Genomic DNA, 21,833 nt, shown 5'->3' with positions numbered 1-21,833 from the left:
TTGGGCAAGCTAAGTCATGCAATCTGATCTCAAATTTTAGAGTGCCTCCTCAACACCCCCCCACGCCTCACTCACACACACACGTGCACGCAATAACCTCTCAACACTGAGAGCTATTGGAGGAAACACTATGTTACCTCACTAAGACATGCTGGCGTCAGTGTGTAAGTGTGGGTCAGGGGGGCAGTGGGAATTGGACACATTGCTACCATATGTTCACCCCTAGATGTTCAGTCTCAGTTGCATGTAAATTCCAAAACTTCCTTCAAAAGGTCATACAAGGCAAGTGGAGTTTGACTGTTACAGGACAGATTGCTGCACAGGCTGGGTGGATCTGTGGTCTGTGTTATTTGTTGGTGTTCGGCCTGGTTTCCTGCTTCCATCTGGGGCCACTCCTACAGCAGGAAGTGGGTCATTGGGATTCCCACACTCAGCTAATTTCACACTCACTTTCCTCTGCTAAACTTGCCCCATTTGGGCTTTTTCTTGGTCAGCATCTAGCTTTTCTTTCTGGTTTCCTGCCTTAGTTACCCCCACCTGCACTCATCCTGTGTTTCCTCCCTCCCACTCCTCTTTGGCATGTATTATCCATGTGTCCCGACACCCTGGCAGGTGTGTGCAGGTGCTCCCCTGATCACTCAACATCATACAAACCTATCCCCACTCCCTCTAACACACATCAACTCATACAACAGTGCACAGCTCTATCTTCCCATTCAAAAACTGTCATGGCTGTCCTAATGAACTTTGTACATCAATACAATGCCTGTTGAAAGACAACTCAATGTTGAAAGGACATGAAAACAAGCTCTTTTTTTTTTAAACAATGCTTTTATTTACAAATGGCAGGAAGAATACAGTACATCAATTAGAAAGCATGTTAAACAAAATGTTTCATAAAAACAGCAGATGCAACTTTTACAAAAACATGTCTAAATGCAGTTTAGACTAAAAATACAAATGTCAGTGAAGGCAATAATATGTGTTCTTTGGTCAAGCTCAAGTGGACGTTTCATGTCCTAGAACACACGAGTGTCTGTGGCATGAGGACGAGCAACCACAGCAGGGCTGTGTGTGTCACCTGTTGTCGAGGTCACAGCTAACACATCTCTCAGCGCCCTGCCTCCACGGTGCACCATGCACAGACAGCTGTCTCAACACCCACACATCATGTATGTATAGTATAGCGAGGAATGACATCCCCACATACACACCCAAGCAGCTGCAAAATGGCCAGAGTCCCGGACCGGCCGGCACCGATGGGAGTTTCCTGGGAATTAGCTGCATGTCCAGCTGCCATCAAATCACACACATGCAGTTTAGAGGAAGTAGCTGAAAATACCAATGTGACCATAATTTTTTAACAAATTGAATTAAGAATTAAGGCAGAGCTGCATTCTGCAAATTTGGTGTCATCCTCTCCCAAAAGTCCTTTGTGTGTGTCATCTCTTATCATAGGTGATAGAAGAAACAAGCAGCTTCAACTAGACCACAAGCAGGAGTCCAGGGAATGTGAGTCTATGAAGCAGGACAGCATGCTGAGGCAGCATGTTTGTGAAGCAGGGACATGCGACTGAAGGTCCGTGAGCATGAGCCACACTGGTACTTCTTCACCTCTGAGTGAGTCTGCAGGTGGGCTCGCAGGTTGGAGCGATCAGCAAAGGCCCGGTTACAGTGTTGACAAGCAAAGGGGCGTTCACCTTGTTGAGAAAAAAAGACTGTCAACACCAGCAAACCACTTAACATATAAAGGAGGCCAAAATGTTTGTCTTCTGGTCATTGTTTTTTAAATGATCTACAGATAAGCAACAAAAGGGCAGGAACACCCTAACTTGCAGGCAGCCTTTTTTCATGCAGACCAACTGTGAGGCTGAGATTAGATTGTGCCCTGCTAAGCAATAACATTTGTTTTTACATCAATGAATATCAATGAGCACAAGGTGCAACCAGCTGTTACATTAACGAGCCAACAGTGTGGAAATCAATAGTCTGACATAAGACTGTAAAGATTTACCTGTGTGTGTGCGAATGTGTCCTCTGAGGAGCCACGGTCTGGAGAAAGCCTTGCCGCAGGTGGGGCACACACATGGCAAAGTGTGTGAGCGAATATGCATCTTGAGGGCTCCCAAACTGGTGTACTCCTTGGGGCAGTGTTTACAGTGAAACGCTGGACGAGCAGAGACCTCCGTGGGCAGGGAGGGTGTCTGCTGCACTGGTACATGAGGGGTAATCTGGTGGTGGGACAGCTGATGGTGGGAGAGAGCTGAGAGGTTTGTGTAGCGCTTACTGCAGTGCAGACAATGGTAGATGTGCTGGATTGCATCCGGGCTTGGGGGATCTGAGGTACGCCCTCCATCCTCCTCTTCCTCACCGCTGCTGCTTGAGGGAGAGCTGCTGAGGTCCAGAGGGCCCAGTGGTGAAGGTGGCAGAGACCCTGGGGTGACTGGGGAAAGTGGTGCAGGCAGGGTGTCAACATTGGTGAAGAATGGGGCGGTGGGGTGGCAAGTCAGTGCAGAGCTGTTGTTTTGTGTTGGAAGTTCAGCCCGTGGAAAGCTTTCAGGGACAAAAGCTGGCAATACAGAGGAAATGAAGTCAGGTGGCTTTTCAGTCAAGTGAACAGATAATCTAATAAAGAAGTAAATTTGTTTTCATTCTTGGTATCACGTTACAGCCCGTATTCAATCACAAGCCTGGCCATCAAACTTTCTCATCAACACATTTTCCAGGTGACTAAACACACTTTTTATAAACCTGGAGGCAATTTGAAAGAAAAGTGTCTGTCACATCTGCCGCATGGATCTGCAACGTGTGTGCAGGTAAGTTGATTAAGCAATCCTGACTGTGTTTCACTCTGCATGTAAATTAAAATCAGATTTTTTTAAAGGTGAAATTAAAATAAAAACTTACCAGTTTGACTCTCAAGCTGACTCTCCCTGTAATAAGGTTTCTTGTTGGAAAAATACTTCTTGACAAGAAATGATCTCGGCATGATGAGTTCAAGTTTCTGCTGCTAATTGAAAACAACAAAAAGACGCTTATTTCCAAGACCGAGTAGCCTACGCTCTGATCCAAAAGCGCCTGAGATAACTGCGAGCTCCAATCGGATGAACACGAGACACTTTAAAACACAAGACAACAGCCTACGTTATTGAACGATCTTGATAAAGTTGTCTCCTCATATAGCACGAAGAAGCAGCGGGGTGGGTGGGCAGATCTCCGCCCAAAGACACACCCCGCGCTTCAAGGCGCCACCATCCCTCTCACCACAGGTGCCAAATGTCCCAAAAGCTGCTGCAAAGCGGAGATCTAATTGTGCATTTCACGGCTCTTATCTGCCTCTTTTCTAAAACCACACGCTTTGTCTTAAATCCAAAGTGGTAAAATTTATTTCATCATATTTTTTCTAAGTTTAGCAAAGGATAAGTATATAAATATGTAGCAGCAAAACGGATTTTCCACATAGTTTAATGAACTAAATGAATTGGCAAAACTTTATGAAACTGTACGACCTTTTACAAAAGTCCCCAAATAAGACGGGGCGTCCTCTGCTGGCTCATGCTGCAAATAATCTGATAGGTGGTGTGATCTAACATATGTCCAAACATTTATGCGTAATTGTGACCGTGGCAGAGGATTGCATTAAGAGAAGAAGTTTGATCAAGAACTTTTTCTCTTACACAACGCATTACTTAAGTCAGATTAATATCTCGCATTGTGCTTTCTGTCAAGAGCATTTTTGTTTTTTTTCCCCCACGCAATACAAATAGGCGTAAGTAATATTTTACGATGCCTGTAATGTCCCGTGACTCTCCCGGTCGGTCGGGCTTTAACAGACCCTGATGTGAATGAGTGGGATTTTGTGAGGAGACAAATGTCCTGTTCAGCCCCTTGAAAACAAAATTCTCGGTTCATCCTGAAAGCATCTCTCCTCTCTCTGCGGGGAAGAAGTCAGACTGAATAAAAGTGGCACTGTTCTCCAGCTTCCTCGCAGCATGAAATGAGGTCAAATTAAATGAGCCGACAGGAACAATATGATGATGTAAAAGCCTCCAGGTGACATGAAACGCAGCTACTCCGAGAGGAAATGAGCGTGACATAATGTCTTGTCCTTTTGTCTGATCAATAAGAACTGCAGCTTAGGCTATAGTCGCGCCACCAAAAATCAAATCTGATAACTTCATAGGCTAATTTGTTTGTAAAAAATACTAAACTATTCCGTTAGGGCAATATTTAATTTAGCACCAATTACGAACTGTACTTTTTTACTTGCTAAATTGATTATGATGGTGCACAGATCCTGTGAACATCAGGTGCCATCAGACAGGAATGTCTCAGTCTGCAGTGGTGCTGTTTAGCATTGCAAAGAGAGTCAGATGCTCTTCACTGTGAATGCAGATGGGTGATGGGGCTATATGCACCTGTCTAAAGGCGCCATTGTCACGGCATGCTCAAAAGTTCACACATCGTTAGAGGGCTTGTTGGCGCTGACGCCACGTAGACTGGGGGTCATGAGGGCAAGGCAGTAAAAACAAAAAGCAAATAATGAAGACACATGTGAAAGTAAACTGCCTCTGCTCCTGAGGATGATTCTGACTTTGAGTTTTAACCATTTTTTGTTTGAGAGGAAAATTGTTTGCAATCTCCTCGTGTGTTTCTTTCTCCAACTCTAATTTTATTTCACCACCATTAATATATCGACATACTGCAGAAATAATGATCCACCTGACCGCTGTCAGTCTGTAAGAGTGAAAACAGCTGATTACACACTACTGAATTTGCTCTACAGGGGAGAGTAGTTTGTCTGTAGGACATACTGCAGACAATTTGTGTTACAACAGGTTGGAGTGACCTCGTGACACACTGAGGACCTGAAGATATGAAGAATTTTCTGCTAGGAACAGATGTTCTCTGTGGCCTCAGGTAACCAAGCGTTGTTCTCACAGAGGCCCACATTGTCCACCGAAAGCACCTCAAAATGTCCTAACATACTGCCACTGGGGGATGCTGTGTAACAACTGGTGAATATAAACTGATACTGGCAACAAATCAGAATTATGTATAAATCTTTGGAGCAGGTCATACAGTCTTCGTTTGAACAATTGTGTGGATTTTAGGTAAAAAAAAAAAAAAAAACTCAGCCACCAAGGAAAAACTGTGAATCTGTGAAATTGCATAGTCACTTATAAACAACAGAAACCACAAAGGCACACACAGAAAAAAGTAACATGCACAAACACATACAGCAGAGTAATGTTGGGTTCAGTTTATTCCTAAGAATACTTCTATATGTGGGACTGACCAGGGATGCCAGAAATTATGTCTCAAGCCTAGCCAAATTAGTTTTTTTAGAGCTGGAGCTCTGCAGGTGTCATGTTTCCCTGCTCCAACACACCTGATACAAATTAAATGAATCTAAGTTCGGTTGTGTGACTGATTCATTTGAATCAGGTGTGTTGAAACAGGGAAACATCTAAAACTTGCTGTTTCTGTTTTTTATAAACACCTATAAGTTTGAATGTCACAAAGGACAGATAAAGACCTCTCTATTACAGATTTAATATCTAAACTATGGAGTTTTGTAGTGGAATCCAGTTCCTTTGCTAAATTAGGACAGTAGTAGAAGTGTACTGCATCTGTATAAACTGAATTTTGTTAGAAGGTAAACTGATATTATTTACAATAACTTTCAATATCACTGTGAACTGTGAGTCAAATAAAAAAAAGTTGCATAAAGATATCTTTCAGGTTACGATGCAGCGCCGCATTACAAATATATTTTCCAGGATTTGAACACATCATAACTCAAGCCTTAGATCAATATGCTTACTTTGAGCAAACAGCTGTCAAATCTTCTGAAAACAGATGCAGAGGTTTCAAAGGAAACAGAATAAAAATGCACCTGCAGTGATTTTCAGCTCCAGTGACTGTGACTGTTTTGGGGTTCGCTCTTTTGAATCAGATTTTGTTTCACTGAATGAGAAATCATATAAATAACAGTATACATGATTAGTTTTATGGAAATTTGTCAAAATGTTCACTTGTCTGGTTATTTGTTTTCAACTTCTTATTTTCACTTGCACTGTGTTCAGGTGAACATCTGATTAATTTCATCTTCTATGATCTTTCTCTTTCTGACCCAGTAGTGCTGAAATCAGTCAAAACGACCCACTCTTTAGTAAACCCTGAGACCATTGATGCTTGAAACTGTATTTATGTGATCTAAATACCACGAGTTAAAGCTTACAAAATTCATAACCCCGACCTGTTAACTTTAAATTGTGTTCTGTTTAGTTTTATTTATTCTGGGGAGCTATGCATAATCAAAGTTGGTTTGGGGGACTCAGGTGTATTTGAATGATTTGGACTTCATCTAAACTTCTTGAATTATTGAGCTGAGCTGAATAAAATGTTCCTATAAGTTATCTTTATTTTTTTTTTTTTTCTAAAACTATGTTGAATTGTGAATGTGCCTCAGGATTTTCACCATTACTGAAAGTTTGACTCATTTGTTGTGTATTAGATACTTCATCTAAGATATAATTATTATTAAAATTATGTTATTGCAAGTGATAATTACTTTTTGTGGTATCTTTCTACTTAGACCATAACACTGGGCAAACCATTCATCACCACATATGTGTACTTGTATATCAAAGAGCATCTTTGTGCATTATTAGCTAGACAAAGATATAGATTTGAGGTAAGTTAGAGCTGACATGAAAACAAGGTTTTAACCAGATTTCATCCATACAATATTGTTTCCTGTCATTTTTAGTTTGTGTCAGAGAACCCTTTGATCAGGTACCACAGTGTGACCACATCACACCGCAAACAACTTTAGAGCATTGTGGGCTTACTGCTCTCTTTTCTGAAGCCATGACTGCTTATTTTAGTGTCCAGCCCCTTTTAAAATTTATTTATGAAATGTCCTGAAACTACCTCAGTATTTTTATTTTTTCTAAATCCAGGTACTGTAAATGTTTTGCCCACAGAACAAAAAATGATCATGGAAAATCGAATGGTAATGTTGACAGCCATGGCCAATTACAGCTGCACGAAAGAAGTCATGTCAAGCTTTTGTAGCTCCAGAGAAAGCTGCACATAATCATAGAAATTTCCTTAAATGGATTTATTCCTAAAGTATTTAATGTATGACAAATGACAAAACTATTGACTAGATGAAAATCTAAAGAGTCATATGATCTGTTATTTTAAGTCTAAATTTCACAACCATAATATATAAGGTCTGAGTGGATGTTTTTAACTCCCTGGCAGTTTATTTGATCAGAAGCAGCTTCACCTTATCAGTGACAGTACACATGTTTTTGCTCAAATGAGGATGAGTTTTACATTTTAAAAAGCCCCTGATAGCCTTTGATCAGTCAGGTGCATTGTTATTATTCACTCTATTCACATAGTGGTAATGGCCACTTGGGTGCATTTACATGTAGAGTTTATGCAGGTCTTTTCAGCACCAAGTATTCAAGTCCTCTTTGTATTTGTGACGACTCGAAGGTTATAGCAGATATCCCAAAGTGTTGATCTGTTGGGGGAAAAGTTCTCAGAGGAGAAGTTGGGGATTAGTAGCCTCTAATGGATCTGCTCCCTCCAAAGAGTAAGTGCAAAGTTAGTATATGTATTTAACCCCTAACCCATCAGCTCATTGTCTTACTGTTATAGTATATTCAACTCAACTAAAAACAAGTTTTAAGAAGGTTATTCAATATAGCACACCAGTTTTTTACATGCATTTTCACCACTGCATGGATGTTTACTTGTTTATACATGCAGACTGAGGTGTGCGTGAGCATTGAATACCGGTTCAGAGGTCCATTGGTCCATCAGGAGGAAGATAAGATTATCCCAGAGGAATGCAGAGATGGTCATTTGGACAAACACTCCTACACATGCTCTGTTGTCTGAACAGATTCTCTGTTCAAGCCCCTCCATTTCACAAACACGCATGTTTTGGTGTGTTCAAGCATGCTTTGATGAAAGAGGCAGCCAACATGTCCGGCAGGGTGAAGGCTCAAAAAGTCAAATGGATATTTGTGTTAATAGCATATTCTGCAGAGTCAATTACACCACAACCTGTTTCTTGCAATGCTGAAACAAATATTAAGTGCAGTTTATTTAATCTAGAAAATTTAAATATTCTAAAAGCAAGAAGTTGCTGGAATAAAAGTCAACAGGCCAGAGAGAAGAACCAGTTAAAATGTAACAACAGTAAATCCAAGACAGGACAAATCTGGACAACCTGATAGATAGATAGATAGATAGATAGATAGATAGATAGATAGATAGATAGATAGATAGATAGATAGATAGATAGATAGATAGATAGATAGATAGATAGATAGATAGATAGATAGATAGATAGATAGATAGATTTGACCTTTCCCATATTTATTCAACAGCAATTTTTTTTTAAAGACAACTTCATAAATAAAATAAGCAAATTATGGTACTTGTATTAAAATCGTACAGCTATCCATATGTGGCCAACATTGGTAACTTATCATTTGAAATGCCTTCTGGTGAGAGATTTATTGATGTGTTTGTTAGAAAGACCAATAATCCAAACAAACGGATCTATATACCTGGGCGGAGGAATCTGCATCCGCACACGGCTCTGCTGCATGCTTGTTAGATGAGTAGAGAGAGCACTCATGTGGTGCCTGCATGAGAAGCTGCAGCAACAGTCTGCTAATTACAGTTCGTTTGGTTAACTCAGGGACTCTCACCTATACATGCCGATGTATACATATGTTTATACATATCCATCTACCTGCATGGCCCAGTTCTGGATGTTTGATGTGAATGAATCCTGGAATAAATCTGCAGCCATCTCAATGCAAACTGCATTCTGACTCCAGAAGTGTTCTTAGCGACACTCCAAGAAGACACCAACATACCTGAACCTAACCTTAAGGTCTTACTTCAATTCCTTGTTTTTTTTTTTTTTTGTTTGTTTGTTTGTTATTTTTTTCAGTATAGTACTTTTTCAAATTCAGGACTTTGTCCTTTACTTTTCTATATTGAGGTGCTTTAATTTACACAAAGCAGCTTTGTTTTGGCTACATGGTGGTCTGGTGGTTAGCACTGTTGGCTCACACACAGCAAGCAGGTTCTTGGTTCAAGCCTCAGCTAGAGGGAGATGTTCATGTTTCTGTGTGGAGTCTGTATGATCTCCTGTATATTTGTGTGGTTTCTCTCCAACTCCAGCTAACATGCATGTTAGGTTAATTGGTCACTCTTCCTCCTAGGAGTGAGTGAGTGGTATTTGTCTCTTTATATTGACCCTGCAATGGACTGGCGGTCTGTCCAGGTTCTGGGATAGGCACTATTTAGCCGGCTTCCATGGATAGTTCGGTTTGTTTGGAACAATGTGAATGCACATTTGGACTCTGGTGCAGACCAAAGAGGCAAACTCTGGTCTGCTCACTTAATAAACTTTAGTACAGGCTAGTGGTGGGCGAATTGATCTAAAAATCAATAATATCGATACAAAAGTTGGTGACAGGGCACTTACATGCTCAGAATCAGCTGCTCTTGCTGGGATAATAACAAATTCAGGTTTTTATAATGGCACCAGCAATAACTTTGTTTCTGGACACCCAATTAAAATGATTCTAAATGTAAAGCTTGACAGTTATCACAAACTTCATAAATAAGGAGGATATGTGTTTTTTAAAAATAATAAGTAAATGTACATCTTTAATGATCTGCAATGTAAGAATTCACACAAGTGTCACAGTAATTTAGCATTTATATGATATATGACAAAATAATAATAGTACAAAATGTCCTAATAATAAAACCAGTTATTCAGTTTTTCAAACTTTGTTGTTGTGTACTAATGTTGTCTGCCTTGACATAGACCATTTAATCCCTCTGTCATTGACTAGAAACTGAATCTCATTAACTGACAATTTTGTTACAATTTCAGGTTATTCAATTTAGTTTCAGTTCAAGTCTTTATATTTTTTAATGATCTATTATTCACATCGTAGCAGCTGAAACAACAGCAAATGTTAGTTCACATTTTCTTTTCTTTCACTGTCAAAGAATGAGAGGATGTATGAGCAACTGACCAAATGTACATGTGGTTTCTACAGATCTATCGGCAAGTGACAATTAAGAGCACTCATTATTAAACGTGTTCAGTTGTAATGTTGCCGAATGGGCTAAACAAACATTTGGCAATATAACCTACCGAGTACTGAACAAACACACTTATAGTTTACACAGACGGAAACATTTTCTATTTTTTATGCCAGGTGGCAAAAGTCACCGTTGACTGGCTCACAACCCAGTTTGGAAATCTGAGAAAGACAGTGTGTTTATGCACTTTTTAATTAGCTAACCTTCCAGCTTAATTAATAAATTCTTACATCACAGATACAGTACACACATGACTTGCTACACAGAGTTGGAGTTTATCCAGATGTGTGCAAGTGTGTGTTTGTGTGGGTGCTCCAACCTTATCTGGACAACGGGCAGACACCCCAATCCAATCGTATAGCCATGATCAGGTCATCTTTCGACCAAACTTTGTGTAGCAGCAGCAGCACCACCAGCCACATGTCAAATGTGCACATGCACATGAACAGCCACATGTATTTAAATAATGAAATACATTTAGCTGAAAATTTAAAACTCTGTAACAGAACTGCCTAATATACTGGGTTATAAGAAAAAATAGATCCAGTAAATAAAGTGTTTAATTAATATGACAAGATACCTCAGGATTTTATGTTAATATGGGTTAAATATATGGCTGTCTAAAACTTTATTATCTCATTGTCTCTGCGTGTTTAAATCCTGTGATTTTTCTACTAACTGGCCAGTCAAAGAATTTAAATTTGGGTAATCAACATTTTTTTTAATAATTTCCAAACCTCCTCAACAATCTGCTGTCCTAAGCAGACCTCAGCTTTGTGTCATCGACTCAACGGAGAGGAACAAACTGGGAAATAGCGCCACCTACTGTTCACGTTATGAACGGATCTGCTGAACATACTCAGATTAACCAGTAGGGGGCGACCAAAGACCAGTAACGGTTCTTTGGTTCAGTCAGTGTTAAAATGACAGTTTACATCAAGTTAAATAAAAATAAATTAATTAATAAATAAATAAATAAATAAATAAATACAAACAATGCATTCACTGCATTGCACTGAGCAATCCTGATACACAAAAAAGTTATTAATGCAATGAATTTCAAGTCTAATTTCTGTCTAATACCATAACTAATAATAACTTTTTTGCAAAATAAGTAGTCAAAACAACTTCATTTAAACACCTTAACACACACAATCACATACATTGATTGGGACTTTACTGAAAACAAAGGAATATAAATTAAAATGCACGGGAGCATTTAGGGAAAATGTGCAAAGAGCAACAATTGCTTATTTATTTATTAGTTTATTTGACAGGGAAAGTACATATTGATGAACATTACTGTCAATGTGTCAGTGTTAGCTAAAGAGCTCATTTTCAACTGTTGTCCCAGGGCAAGGTGTAAAATACAGACATTGATAAAAAGTTCATAAGTTTGGAAAACAGTTAAAAGGTAAAGCTACTTATACACATGACACAGCATTTCACATAACACAGTATTTACAGAGAAAATGAGGATACCGGGCAGGTTGTCATGCAACTCAAAAGCAGACAAAAATGTGATTACAATGAAAATAAGACCGGTTTTTTTTTACATGGTTTAAGTACCTCTTGTTACAGTTTTTCTCTATTGCTTAAACACATTTCACGATACTGCCCTCACTTTTCACAAAACTCTAAACACAAAACACTTTTCTAAAGCTACGTACACTAAACCTCAGTTTCTTTTCAAAACCAACCCATCACACCAAAACAGTTGCTCATATGCTCAAAAGCAAACCCATCACACCAAAACAGTTGCTCATATGCTCAAAAGCAAACTCTGACACCAAAATACCACTCAAGGCCTGCAAAAATGTAAACACTACTGAGCATCATTAACCACATTACCAAAAAAATTGAAAGCACAATTTTCACAGTGTGAGACTGTTCTTTTTACAGTTTCACAACTGCCAGGATGCATTTGAGCAACCCTTATTTATTCTCAAATATGTTTTGGGCATTTTCTATAGATTTGTGCATTTCATGGGAATAGTTACATAATGCAGAAAATGCAGTAATATCACAACTCAATGCAAAAATGAGTACTAAACTCCATGGAGGATCCATTACACACAATAGATACTGTACAGTAACAATTGAGAACACAATGTTCAGGGTGCGATTTCTTTTATTACAGTACGTTGAAAATTGACACAGTATGTTGTATGCTGACACCGAAATCATGGAGAGGCATCACGTCGTCGGGCTGGGTCGGGCCACAGGACCTCATCAACGTCACAGGCAATATTGTCCATAGCCAAACAACGTGGGAAGAATGCCCTGGCATGCCGCACCCAGCCTTGGAACGCCTCCACAGCCACATCATCACAGGCCAGGTCCATAGCCCTGAGAAGGTTCTCTCTAGTGTAAGGTTGGCGGTCATAGACCTTCCACCGCCATGCTGAGAAGAACTCCTCTATTGGGTTTAGGAACGGAGAGTAGGGTGGCAGACACACATTAATGAATTGCTGATTGATGTTAAACCACTCTCTGACCTGGATGCTACGATGGAAGCTAACATTGTCCCAGAGGATGACGTATATGGGAAGATCAGCTGGCCCAGGAATCTGCTGGTCGTGGTGATCTGCTGGCCGAGCATTCAGGTGGTCATTGTCATGCAAAACATCTCTGAGCTCTCCTAGGAAGGTGAGGAGACGCTCAGTGTTGTAGGTACCAAGTTCAGCATGCCGGTGGAGAAGCCCTCTAGAACTCATGGCAGCGCAGAGAGTGATGTTTCCTCCACGTTGGCCGGGCACATCAACGATAGCTCTCTGTCCTATGATGTTACGGCCTCTCCTCCTCCTTTTTGTGAGGTTGAAGCCAGCCTCATCCACAAATATAAATTCATGGGGTCTGGCCATGGACTCCAACTGGAACATCCTCTGTGGAAACAAATAGCGTTTTCAGGTGTTCAGAAAGACAGTCAATAGAGCACATTACAGTACGACAGTATAGTATTGTATGTAAAGTACTGTAGGCCATGGATTGTACTGTACTTACTTGCACATACTGGTGACGGAGGTGTTTTATTCTTCCAGAGTTGCGCTCAAAGGGTACCCTATAGGCCTGCTTCATTCTTACTCTCTGGCGCTTGAGGACTCTGTCTATGGTTGTCAGGCTGACATTGTCAATGGTCGGAAAGTTCAAATTGTCACCAATGATCCTCTCCCGTATCTCCCGTAGTCTGATCACATTGTTCTCCCGAACCATATCCACAATGAGGACCTCTTGGGCTGGTGTGAATCTGGAAGCCCTCCCACCTGCAAATGGCAATCTTTCAACTCTAGAGAAACAAACATAGTCATTTGGTCAGAAATGGTCCTTGCAGTACACACTTTTACTGTAACCATGATTGCACTTGTCTGTATGTAGGTGCACTCCACTATACTACTGTATACTGTGAATATCTAGTGTAGTGACTAAAAAACTACTACATACAGTACCTGTTGTGTTCTCTGAAGGCCCGAATAATGGTGCCCACTGAGAATCTGCTGAGGTTTGGTTGGACTCGTTGTCCCGCTTCGGTCATTGTCATGCCGTGGACAATGACGTGGTCAATGACTGTTGCTCTCATTTCATCTGTAATGAAAATGCGTTGTCTTGCTTGCCCTCCTTCTCCTCTCGCTCCTTGGCCTGTTCCTCTTTGGACTGCTTCTCGCCCTCCTTGGCCCACTCCTCGGCCCGCTCCTCTCCCTCCTTGACCTGCTCCTCTCCCTCCTCGGCCCGCTCCTCTGCCTCCTCTGACACGAACTCCTCTGCCTCCTCTGACACAAACTCCTCTCCCTCCTCTGACACAAACTCCTCTCCCTCCTCTGACACAAACTCCTCTCCCTCCTCTGACACAAACTCCTCTTCTTCTGTCTTCATCATCCATTTTTGTTTTTGAACTTTCAGCAAACTGCACTGACTTATATAGGTGTGGTCACATCATTTGCAATAGGTGTTTTCAATTATGAGTCGTTGTGTTTACTGATTGGCACCAGGTATGTTCATTGTGTTCAAGTTTTGCTGATTGTGGGTAGCATTTTGCATCACATGAGCTTCACAATGCATATTGGAGCAGAGTTATATGCAAAATGTGTTTTAGCACGGCAATTTTTGTTTTGAGTTTTGAGAAAAAGGGGATGGGTTTTGTGAACAGTGTCTACAGGTGAATTGTGTTTGTGGTTGTGGCAAAAGGGGGGGAGTTTTACTAAATGTGTTTAGGCAACTGGTCATTTGGTTTAGAGTACTGGGTTTTGTGTTTTGGCAATAGAGAAAAACTGTAATGAAGTGCAGCCATTAGATCCTGGTACATGGTGGGAAACATACATCACGCACCAGGAAACCTGCAGAGTTTTATTAGCACAATGTTGATTTGATTTAAGTCCGTTAAGTTGAGTAATAGGAAGATGAACAAACATTCTTGCAAACATGGAAAAATGAAAGACACTCAACACTGATACAGTGGATTTTAGGAGAATTACAGAACAACAGTTTACTTTTTTGTTTATCCCCCTCCCCCACTTTATTTATTTATTTATTTATTTACCTTTTTGTGTAATTCTGGGAAATCATATTTGTTTGTACTTCTGCTGCCAAGCCTTTCTTGGCAAACCAAGTAAATTTAGCCAAACTCTTTACTGTGACAGCTGTGATCTCTGACATTTAATCTTTCCGGCCCTTTCAGTACAGACTGCAGACAATCAGCCAGAACATAAATAGGATTTATTATTATTATTATTATTATTATTTTATTATTATTATTATTATTTTATTATTTTATTATTTTTTTTTATTATTATTATTTTATTTTTATTTATTTATTCATTTTTAGTTTGTTCCTTAAAACTCTTGTTAAGCTGAGTTTAGAGTCTTGTTATGCCTTAAAATAAATATAAGGACTCATTTTGCACTAATATGTAGCCATGTATTATGCAATGCAGCTAACTGATGAATGTTTGTCTGTTTTCTTGCAGTAGTGTCACCCCAAGACTGAGAAATTAATATGATAGTTGCTGTTAAAAGGCATTTTCACATACAGGAAATAGCTTTTAATTTTTCTTGTTTTGTTTGTTTGTTTTGTTGTTGTATTAAAAAACAAACACAAAAACAAACAAAACAAAAGGAAAAAAGCTACAGATATTAACAGCAGCATGTCCTGCTGGAAAATTCAACTAAACTTAGTTACTAAAAGCAGATGACATTAATCCACATCAGCCTTGTTTGTTCTGGTGTTGGTATTTATTTGGCTTTTTAGCGTGCGTGTGTGTGCATTTGTGTGTGTGTGTGTGTGTGTGCGTGTGTGTGTGTGTGTGTGTGTGCTTGCGTGCTGCTCCTCATAACATTTTTACCTAATTTCAAAACTACTGCTGGCTCCAGGTTTTCTGTCAGTCTTCTCATTCCTTCTTTTTTGACAGCAAACACCAAACATCTTTACAGCATTCGTGTAAAATGTAAAGTGTTAAATCTTAGTATTAAATACATAATTATTGTGTTAATTCAGTCATAAATATCCACAGAAGAAAAAGCACTGAATGCCTTGTAGAGTATTACCAGGTTGTTGTTTCCTTTCTCTTTTGTTTTAAATTATGTTTCTTATTTTCTATAACACACCTTGACAGTGACTTGTGCTACACGGTACAGATAAACTTGCCTTGCCTTGTTACAGACAGATCTCTGTAAGAAAAATGTCAATCACTCTGATATCAAGGTTTTGGGCTCCCTGAACATTTGTTGGATGGATTAAACACTACATCAAAGTTGTAAAAATCTCAGATATACAGCAAAGGTGTAATACAAATGTATGGTTAACTGACTGTCAGTTCTTAATGCAATGCTTTAGTAGAAAACAGCTACTGTTGTTTGTTTCATCAAGGACATTTCACCCTCCATGATTAAAGTATAAGTTAATGTATATGAGGGCAGAACTCTGGTCACTGTGCATGTCTGGTGTTAATGGATTTCTGCATAAATTGATTTTCAAAACTGTAAATTAATAACGCTTCAAACATTTTTTCTCAACAAGAAAGCTCAAATTCTGTCTGTGAGTTTTTCTTTCATCAACCAAAGGATACCAACAACTTTGTCCATGTGTGTATACCTTATTTTGAAATCCTTTAGTACTGTATAAAGATTTTCTAGTCTCTAAAACTCTAAAATCAATTACTGGGGCAATATCTTTCAGACTATCAAATATTCTACACAGACCCATTAAAGCAGACCCATTAGTTGCTGATCTAGGAACTGTCAACTCAAGTATAACGAAAGACACCATGGATAATAGAGCAGGTTCATTTCTCAGCATATAGAAGATTGATTCTACTCAACTGGAAACAAACTTATTCAAATCTTATGACAGATGTTATAAAACAACTGGAGCTGCAAGAACACTAAATTTCAATTGAAAAATCAAGAAAGAAAATTTTATAGAATCTGGGAGCCATTTATTGAATATTTCAGTGTCAGGCATTAGTCTGATGGCAGACTAATAATTGTCACACAGGACTCCTCGGAGACAAGGGCAGGTTAAACATTCTTTATTTACAAGACAGGATATCAGGAAGAGGTCTTACGGATACTGAACTGAAGGCGTCAATAGGAGGGACAGGAACCATGGAATGGAGAAGGGGTGAGTCCATGACGTGTGTAGGTGTAGGTTACGGTCCGACAGGGAATGACTGTGGTGCTGGTGTATATAAAGGACTGGGGAACAAAGGAAGACAGGTGTGGCAGGTTGACTAGATCACTGATGAGCGGATGAGGAACAGGTGTGGAGGATGAGGGAGGTGAGGAGTGACAGGACAGGGGAGTGCTGGAGGAGTGGCAGGACAGACTGTAACAATAATAATGAGAAGAAGATTATTATTATTATTATTATTATTATTAACAGAACAAATCATTATCTATGGCCAGGGTTTTTACACATGAGAAAATAATTACACTGAGAAGCAAGAATTATAAAAAAATAAAAATAAAATAAATATATATATATATATATATATATAATTTGGAGCCTACAGACACTGTGTTGTGGCTTTTTTTATTGTTGGAATAAGACAGAGTGAAAATATAAAGCTTTACTTTTCTATCAAATAAACACTTGAGGGTTTGATCTTGATTTACTTGCATTTATGGATGTGAAATTTGGCCTCTACTCTTTTTTTTTTTTTTTTTTTTTTTTTTTTTTTTTTTTTTTTTAATTTTTTTTTTTTTTTTTTTTTTTTTTTTTTAAATTCTTTATTGAATTCTTTCGGCCTCTACTCTAAAGGGAATCATGTCAAGAGCTGACGAATGCGGAAGTGAGGCTGCAGGGAGAACAGAAAGGGCAGCGCAAAGGACAAGGATTTATGTCGTGTATTTACAAAGTTAATACTGTAAATAAAAATAATTTATGCCTTCGGGGTCCCTACCTCTTACCTCTGATTATATGAACTGGTAAATTTTGTGTTACCTTGACAATCAACCATACTGAAACTGACAAATAAATCAGCCACCGCGTAGCCTGTTTGTCCCGGTTGTCATCTTATCTAACAAATATTAGAACATTAGCTTTAAAAGTGGCCCTTGTAAAAAAAAAAATAATAATAATAATAATTAACCAATCTAAAATACTGGTCTACGTGAAATAAAGACGTATTGACAAAAAAAAGAAAAGATATGGAGATGCCGGGGATTGAACCCGGGGCCTCATACATGCAAAGCATGCGCTCTACCACTGAGCTACATCCCCTTGTGAAAGGAACAGAGGAAGTATACTCTTATAACAAGATCCTCGCAATCGGTTTCTGTCTTTTCAAAGGTCTCTGTCTTTACAAGGGCATGAGGTTGAGCGAGTTATTTTTGTTCTGACTTAAGCCCAAGTTATGTAATATATCAGATCACGAACGTTACCTGTTTTCCACATTCTGCCCCAGCTCCATTAGCTGTTCTTTTTTTCCTAAGATACATTTTTCAAATAAAAAAAAGGTTCCACGATTTTTAACCAAAGAACTAAACTTGTGTCGGTATGAATGGAAAATGAAAGGTTGCATAAGTGGATCAGTTTTATTTGTTTTGATCACATTTCTTCTTGGTGCTATTTTTAGCCTGCAGGTCATGTTTTGCTTTCAAGCAGTGGACACATCTGTCTGAGCAAGGGGCTCCTCCTCCTCCTCCCACTAGAAAGTAAATAACTAAATTGGTGGGAATGCAAAAGACAGACAGAAAACTTTAATACATTGCTTTGATACCTTGAGCCTGAAACTTATTTCAACTCATCCAAGGGACCCTAATCCTTTAAGGAATTTAAAATAGCCCCTCTTGTAAAGTTCACTTAATATCCTCCAGGGGAGCACAAATGAGGGTCTATCATCCTCACTGGAGAGTACAGCCCGTCCTCACTTGAGCTGTGTTTATCAGTGCATGCACCCTTGCCAAGGACACTGCTTCTAGACCCTGTTTGCTCTGGCCTTGTAGGGACAGACCCATGGGATGCACACATGGCATGAGGGTTTTAGGAGAGCTGAAGAAAGGAAGACCAAGGGTGTCTGTAGTACCTAACACATGGGAGTGAGACATGCTGATATCAGCTCTTGCTGTGTGGGTTTTGGTGACAGACAGCCATCACCCAGTCTTTGCTGAGTAATAAGGAACACTAGAGTGTTACATGATGGTGGGAGTTATGTTGGAAGTGTTACATGCACAGACAAGCTGCATGCAATATGAGACATGGGAATTCCTTATCTAATGTCTCAGACGTCCAAATGGTAAAGCGGACCATGGAGTTTAAAATATTTCTGTATTTAGATTTGAAGTTTGATAATATTTTTTTATGATTTTGTTATTTCCCATTTGCCACTCCACTCTGATAGGCAAAAAAAAAGCATAAAGACTATGATGGAAATTTTCATCCTTTCATTTAACTTGGTTAAAATAAAAGGGAAATAAGTCACATTCCCCCCTGAATCTGTTCCCTCAAATAGACAGCCCATTCCTTATAAGGTATGTCTTACGTTTTCACTGGTAGCATGGGGCAGCTCTAACACAAGATGCACCTCATATCTTCAGAGGCTGCTGTCTTATCATCACCCAACAGCCAGCAATGGATGAGAAGAGAGGCCTGAGAGAAAAAATACAACACAGAGAGAGGAGTTGGAACATTTAAATCTTGGAAGTTTATTATAAGTATAGTAATTTAGCAGAATTCTGAGCATCATCTTTGGGGAATTTAGGTTTATTTATTATATTTGAACAAAATATCATCTGTATTTCTATTCTTTTCCATTAAATTAAGCTTAAGTTAACTTAATTTATATAATACAATTTGCAATAAATAAATGAAAATAAATAAAAACCATCTCAAGGCACTTAAAAGAAAAAAGAAAACAAATGCAATACAGCCCAGTTGGACACAGTCCAGTTAAACCCTTTACAATTCAGTTTAACTGACACTAAGTGAATTCATATTATGCCAGTACATTTTTTTAAAAAGTTGTCTGAATAAGAAAACCAAATAATTGCATCACAACTTCACTTTGATTTAATTCTCAGATCTGAGCATACACATGGTGACGGAAACACAGAAAAAGACCTCCAGCAGAACCAGATTCAGGAAGGTCTGCCAGCTGACTCAACCAGTTGGGGGAGGTCCCCCAACAACCTAGAGATCTTTTGCAGTATCACTAAAGAGATGGCTCAGGGTCACTCAAGCTAGCCCTAATTATAAACTTTATCAAAAAGGGAATGTTTTAAGCCTAATCTTAAAAAAAAGGGTGTCTGTCCCCTGAAGACAAAGTTGGAGCAGATAACTGGAGGCTCTCCCTCTCATTTTGCTTTTAGAAAAGGGAAAGCACAAGTACATCTGAAGTCCGGGAGCAAAGCACTCTTTTGTATGAAACTATGAGATCTCTAAAATATGGTGGAGCTTGCAAATTAAGAGCTTTAATATATTAGCGAGGAAAACAATCCTAAATACAGCTACTCAGTGAAGAGAAGCTAAACTTAAAGAAACATAATTTCTCCAATTCTTATCAGAAGTCTTGCTGCATCCGTTTGGATCTCCTGAAGGCTTTTTGGGGAATTGTTGGAACAGCTCAACAGTACGGATTATCTCATCTTGAAGTAATAAATGAATGGACTACTTTTCGTGCACTGCACTGAGACATGTTCTTAAGTTTAGCAATATAGCGTATGTGAAAGAATGCAGGCCTTGTTTTATATCACTTACATGACAGATCCTGGATCTTAGTGGAGAGATCCTGGGACGATCCAGAGTAATTACTTGGCTAGACGTGTCTTCCTGAAGCACTTGTGTTTTCCTGTCATGTTTCAAAGTATTCTTTTCAAACACCGCAAGCGACATTATGCCATCTGTTCTGTCTGATTTATAGATTGACATTTAAAAAGTAAGAACTGAATTATCAGCTTGTCTTTATCTGCAAACAAAATAATTGATTTTACAGCTGCAGGTTTAATTGGCTTCAGTTACTCGCATGACTTGGCTGTGTCTGCCACGCAACGAAAGATTCAACAATAGTTGCATGTCAAACCTATAATACATAGTCACAGGAAAAGGAAACCCTGCTTTAACCTTTCACCTAGGTCTCCCACCAGCTTAAGAAACTGTGGGAATCCTTGGAAGCCAGACAATTTCAGTAAATGCTGCCGCACGAATAAAGGAATAAAGAAAAAGAAGATGGTAGAAAACAATAATCTATTCTGTTTTTGGGTCTTTTTTTCAAGTTGTCAGACCCTGGTTATTTGTAAAGCATGTTGATGCAGTAATGCTCATTGAAGGATAATTGCTACAAATATTCTGATGTGTTTCTTTTATAATATTAAGTACCTACTGGCATGACTGCACACAGTACAAGGACATGACAGAACAAGTTCCACCAGGCCTGTTTCTTCTCCTGATTAGCCTGAGAGCACAAACATTAACAGAAGCACACATGCACATGCTGTTCTTGCTAAATGTTTGTGTTTAGTGTATCTTTCAGGTTTGAGTGTCATCATCACTGCAGGGTGAATGTGTGCACTCGTGTATTGAGTTGCCTAGCACCTGGTAACTGTATAGGCTGAAACCTTATCATTCTGACTTTAGAAAGCTCATAGTGAACTCTTGCTATCGACTCCTGCCAGTTTTGATAATAACAATGTCAAAGTCTATATTGGAAAAAAATGCATACAGAGATGTTGTGAATTTGTTTACAGTGGAAATTTCCTTTCATGTCCCAAAACATAGCTACACCACATTGTTTTTTGTATATGAAAAGGCATTTCAGGTTTACCATCAAATACTAAGGTGTGTCAAGCAAAGTAGATGGACTCTGGATCAAGTGCAATATGCAATCTATATACACACCTTTTTTTAAGAAGGCCAATAATTAGACCACTCTTTATGATTCCAGGTGTATAGCTCATAAAAGATTGATGTAATCATGATAGTGCCTGCTGAACCCAATTTCATTTGACAAGGAATAAAAAAATACCCTTGTACGGTACAGAGCAATAATCTACACAACCTGTGTGATATAAAATGCACTGTGTAACTACTTTATTAAAGATTTCACTCTCCATTTTATTCTCTGGCAGCATGCAGGTGCACATATGTGTGGACATTAACAGATATGATGCCAACACAAGCAAGCTGTGAACATTCTTGCAGATCATGCATCATAATATGTTGATTTTCTAAAGGAATTAAA

At 39.0% G+C, this 21,833-nt stretch overlaps 2 protein-coding genes and 1 non-coding gene across 3 annotated transcripts; all 3 read right to left on the bottom strand.

Annotated features, from left to right (window-relative positions):
• Positions 1–852: 852 nt before the first annotated feature.
• Positions 853–3,228, bottom strand: snai1b (snail family zinc finger 1b). The gene is made up of 3 exons (XM_042003871.1): positions 2,908–3,228; positions 2,015–2,569; positions 853–1,700 (listed from the first exon to the last, which is right to left on the bottom strand). The coding sequence occupies exons 1-3, from the start codon at positions 2,987–2,989 to the stop codon at positions 1,519–1,521; spliced, it is 819 nt and encodes a 272-aa protein (XP_041859805.1). The 5' UTR covers positions 2,990–3,228; the 3' UTR covers positions 853–1,518.
• Positions 3,229–12,347: 9,119 nt separating this feature from the next.
• Positions 12,348–13,790, bottom strand: LOC121651899. The gene is made up of 3 exons (XM_042004356.1): positions 13,611–13,790; positions 13,168–13,450; positions 12,348–13,049 (listed from the first exon to the last, which is right to left on the bottom strand). Exons 1-3 carry the CDS (start codon positions 13,739–13,741, stop codon positions 12,348–12,350), a joined length of 1,116 nt encoding a protein of 371 aa, XP_041860290.1. The 5' UTR covers positions 13,742–13,790.
• A 4,016-nt stretch (positions 13,791–17,806) lies between these two features.
• trnaa-ugc lies at positions 17,807–17,878 on the bottom strand. The gene has a single exon. It is a non-coding gene; the product is annotated as a tRNA-Ala (tRNA).
• Positions 17,879–21,833: the final 3,955 nt, after the last annotated feature.

This window comes from Melanotaenia boesemani, chromosome 13, assembly GCF_017639745.1.
Source record: "Melanotaenia boesemani isolate fMelBoe1 chromosome 13, fMelBoe1.pri, whole genome shotgun sequence".
NCBI lineage: Eukaryota > Metazoa > Chordata > Actinopteri > Atheriniformes > Melanotaeniidae > Melanotaenia > Melanotaenia boesemani.
This window is presented reverse-complemented; position numbering and strand designations above follow the sequence as displayed.